Source organism: Mesitornis unicolor, unplaced genomic scaffold (assembly GCF_000695765.1).
Source record: "Mesitornis unicolor isolate BGI_N332 unplaced genomic scaffold, ASM69576v1 scaffold41430, whole genome shotgun sequence".
NCBI classification, from domain to species: domain Eukaryota; kingdom Metazoa; phylum Chordata; class Aves; order Mesitornithiformes; family Mesitornithidae; genus Mesitornis; species Mesitornis unicolor.
The window spans coordinates 23,254-26,283 of record NW_010159669.1 but is presented as its reverse complement, the minus strand read 5'-3'; the positions used below and the strand labels follow the sequence as shown (position 1 = coordinate 26,283).

The window sequence follows — 3,030 nt, the reverse complement described above, 5'->3', positions numbered from 1 at the left end:
CCTGCTGAGTAGTGTCATAGAAAAATCACTGACATCAACAGAACAATGGGAGCAGATAGACAGATTTACACACACACACAAAGAGCTTGTTCAACCTGATTCCAAGTTCTAACACTCTTCCCAAAAGATGCTGGAAGAAACCTGACATAGAGACTATCGAGGAACAACCTGTGGACAAAACAACTCAGAACTTTGAGCGTATATAGGGTATCTTTCAAGGAATACAAGAAAAATAAATTATCCACCAATAGTTTGCATCGAGGAGTTCATCAAAATGAAAGATATTCAAGGAGCTATTAAAACTGAATTTATAGAAATACTTACAAATCCAAAAAGCAGGTATAAATTAACGGGATGCTGGTGCCTGTAGAGGGTCAGTGCCACAATTACAGCCAAAGTTCCAAATGCAGATATCAAAAGCAAGGCAGGCCTGTAAAGTTCCATACAAAAATGTCAACAAAATTAAAATAAAATATCTGGAAGACTAAAAAAACATTTTATATAAAACCAAGTTTTTAAGTCATCACCTAGACAAAGATATGGCTACAACAAAATAAATGTAAAGCAAGTTTTACAATGACACTGCTCTAAAACACACCACCACAGATAATCAGTTAATAGTAGTACTGTCACAAGTGAAAACAATTTTTTCATACTGAAGCTAAAGGTTGTCCAGGAATCCATTACCTGGAGGTAAACTCATATGAAAAGGAAAATCCACATGTACTAAACTAGGAGTATTATATAAGTGATATTTTGCCTGCTATCTTAACTCCACGTTCAGGGAACTGAAAACAGGGAAAGAAGGGAAGCAGAGGAGTAAGACACGACTCAGCTTTTTGGAACAGGTATCCATAAACAACAGCATTCCAAACAGTTTAAAAAGGCAGATTCTTAGACCATAAACCAAGAAATGTCAATAATTGAGATATTCTGCAACTGATACATAGACTTTCATAGCATAAATATTAAAACAAGAACTATTAATAAAGTACTGATTAAAAGACATTTTAATGTCATTTAAATAATAAACCAAGAAGAAAAATGTCAGAGAAGAAAAGTTATTTCTTAATCAGGTAAAAAAAATTCTATTACAGAATCAAAACACAGGGTATAAAAATCATTAGCAATATTGAAATGTTCCAGAGGAAGAAACTACATAAACTACACCTAACACACAATAAACAGCTCCACTTAATATTTACCTTTCATGAACAAATGCTTGCAGTCCAGTAGAGTACAGAAAAATTGCAGATGTGACTGTGGTCAAAAGAACTTGAATGGAAAGAATGGTGTAGACTTTCCGTAGAAAAGCTAGGATAAGGAAGACAAAAATGAAATCACTTTTGAATTACACTTACAAAGTTCAACAGTAAATCAGATACAAGTTTTCTATTTGATAAGGAACCATTAGAACCTCTTTATTCAGTGAAAAAGCATAGAGCAAAATGGTAAGAAGCCATTTTTCCTTAAAAAATTGACAGAGGATCGCAGCAAAGTCCCATTTATTCTTGGACATCATTACTTAAACAATAACAATGATAACAAAAGACTTTTTAAAAAGGCAAGAAATTTACTTCAGACTATTTTAAAAACTACATACATCTAATTTCACTAAGAAATTACTAACAGTATATCTTCTCCATCACGTTACTGGTATCTAATGGACCTAAATGAAGAAAGATTAACTTGGAAGTTCTGTGGAAGACAGAAACAGCCATAAAAGTTTAAAAAGGAAAAGGCTTTTACAGCAGTGTCTATTCGATTGACCTTCTGATATGTTAAATACCGTTTATCATCATTTGTGACCCACATAGTACTGAATGGGTACCTAGAGAAACAGTCTGCTAGAAAAAATGAAAAAAAAAATCCCAGAATTAAGGTAAGAGGCTTCACAACTCTAAAATTACAATGAGTGGAGCATGGTTCAGGACACACAGATATATATCACACAGATATTCTCTGTTCTGAATGGAAGGATGCCAAGTCCATTAGGCAAAATGCCCTGAAAGGAAGAACAAGCTTACAGGGAGAATCAATTCAATCTTTAACAGCACAGACTAAACAAGCTCAAGCGCACATATGACAAGAAGCTGAATTATCTTCCTCCAGCAGGTAAAGTTAAATGTACTTGTAAGCCATGATGGACTGGGGCCTACTTTGTTGTAACAAACTTAAACCCAGAAGTAGCCTGCTAGCTAGCACAGCCTTCTCCCATTATTAAATGCATCAGCAATCTGGTTAATAGCAACACCTCTTTCATACTTCCTATGGTCTACTTTTATAGGAAGAGGTCTCCTGTTTATCAGAAATATCTAATAAAAAAAATTCACAGCACACAACTGCTTTTATTCCAAGAGGTATCCAATAACAGTATAACTATTTCAGCAAGGCTTTCTGATTAGACACCTTCTACAACAGTATTCAATGCATTTGACACCTGCATACTACCAGAAAAACAGTGTTTCATGGCTGCTAATATGACTTTATAGCACATAAATGCTTCAGCAGAAAAGACAGTATTTTAACACTACACAAAAGAAAACCAAGTCGCTCAGTCTCCTGGTTAAACTACTGTAATTATGGGCACCAATTTTAGCATTTATACATCTTACGTGTCACGTCTGAGCTTCAGAATACGTAACTCTGGGGAAAATTAAGCTTAACTCAATATAGGTTTAATCCCCCTGATAAAAGACCTACCCTCTACGCTTAAATGATTAAAGACTTTCACTGGCCACTGATCTTTCACCCTCATAACCTGGACTAAGGGACGCCTTGGCTCTCTCCTCACAGCCCTTACCCACAAGGTTAAAATACTGCGCGGAACCCCAATACAGCCAAAAGCCACAGGCGATGAGGCTAACGAGGCGAACCCGTGGGGACTACTAGGGTACGACACCCCCTTGGGCCGCTCAGCGAGGGGAGGCCGCAAGGGCTGGAGGGGGAGGGCTGGAAGCTGGGGGGTGCGTGGCGGTCCTACTCATCCTCAGTCCCTACCCATGCGGATGTGGACGCTGGCCGAGGCCA

General features: G+C 37.3%; 1 protein-coding gene across 1 annotated transcript in view; it reads right to left on the bottom strand.

The window, feature by feature from the left end:
• TMBIM4 (transmembrane BAX inhibitor motif containing 4) overlaps positions 1-3,025 on the bottom strand; it is a gene marked incomplete at its 5' end in the record, with an annotated part of 6,174 nt that extends 3,149 nt beyond the window's left edge. The window contains 3 exons of the mRNA XM_010187394.1: positions 325-430; positions 1,206-1,314; positions 3,001-3,025. Of these exons, the coding sequence (XP_010185696.1) occupies positions 325-430; positions 1,206-1,314; positions 3,001-3,025 (240 nt within the window). The remainder of the gene's footprint in view (positions 1-324; positions 431-1,205; positions 1,315-3,000) is intronic.
• Between the last annotated feature and the right edge of the window lie 5 nt (positions 3,026-3,030).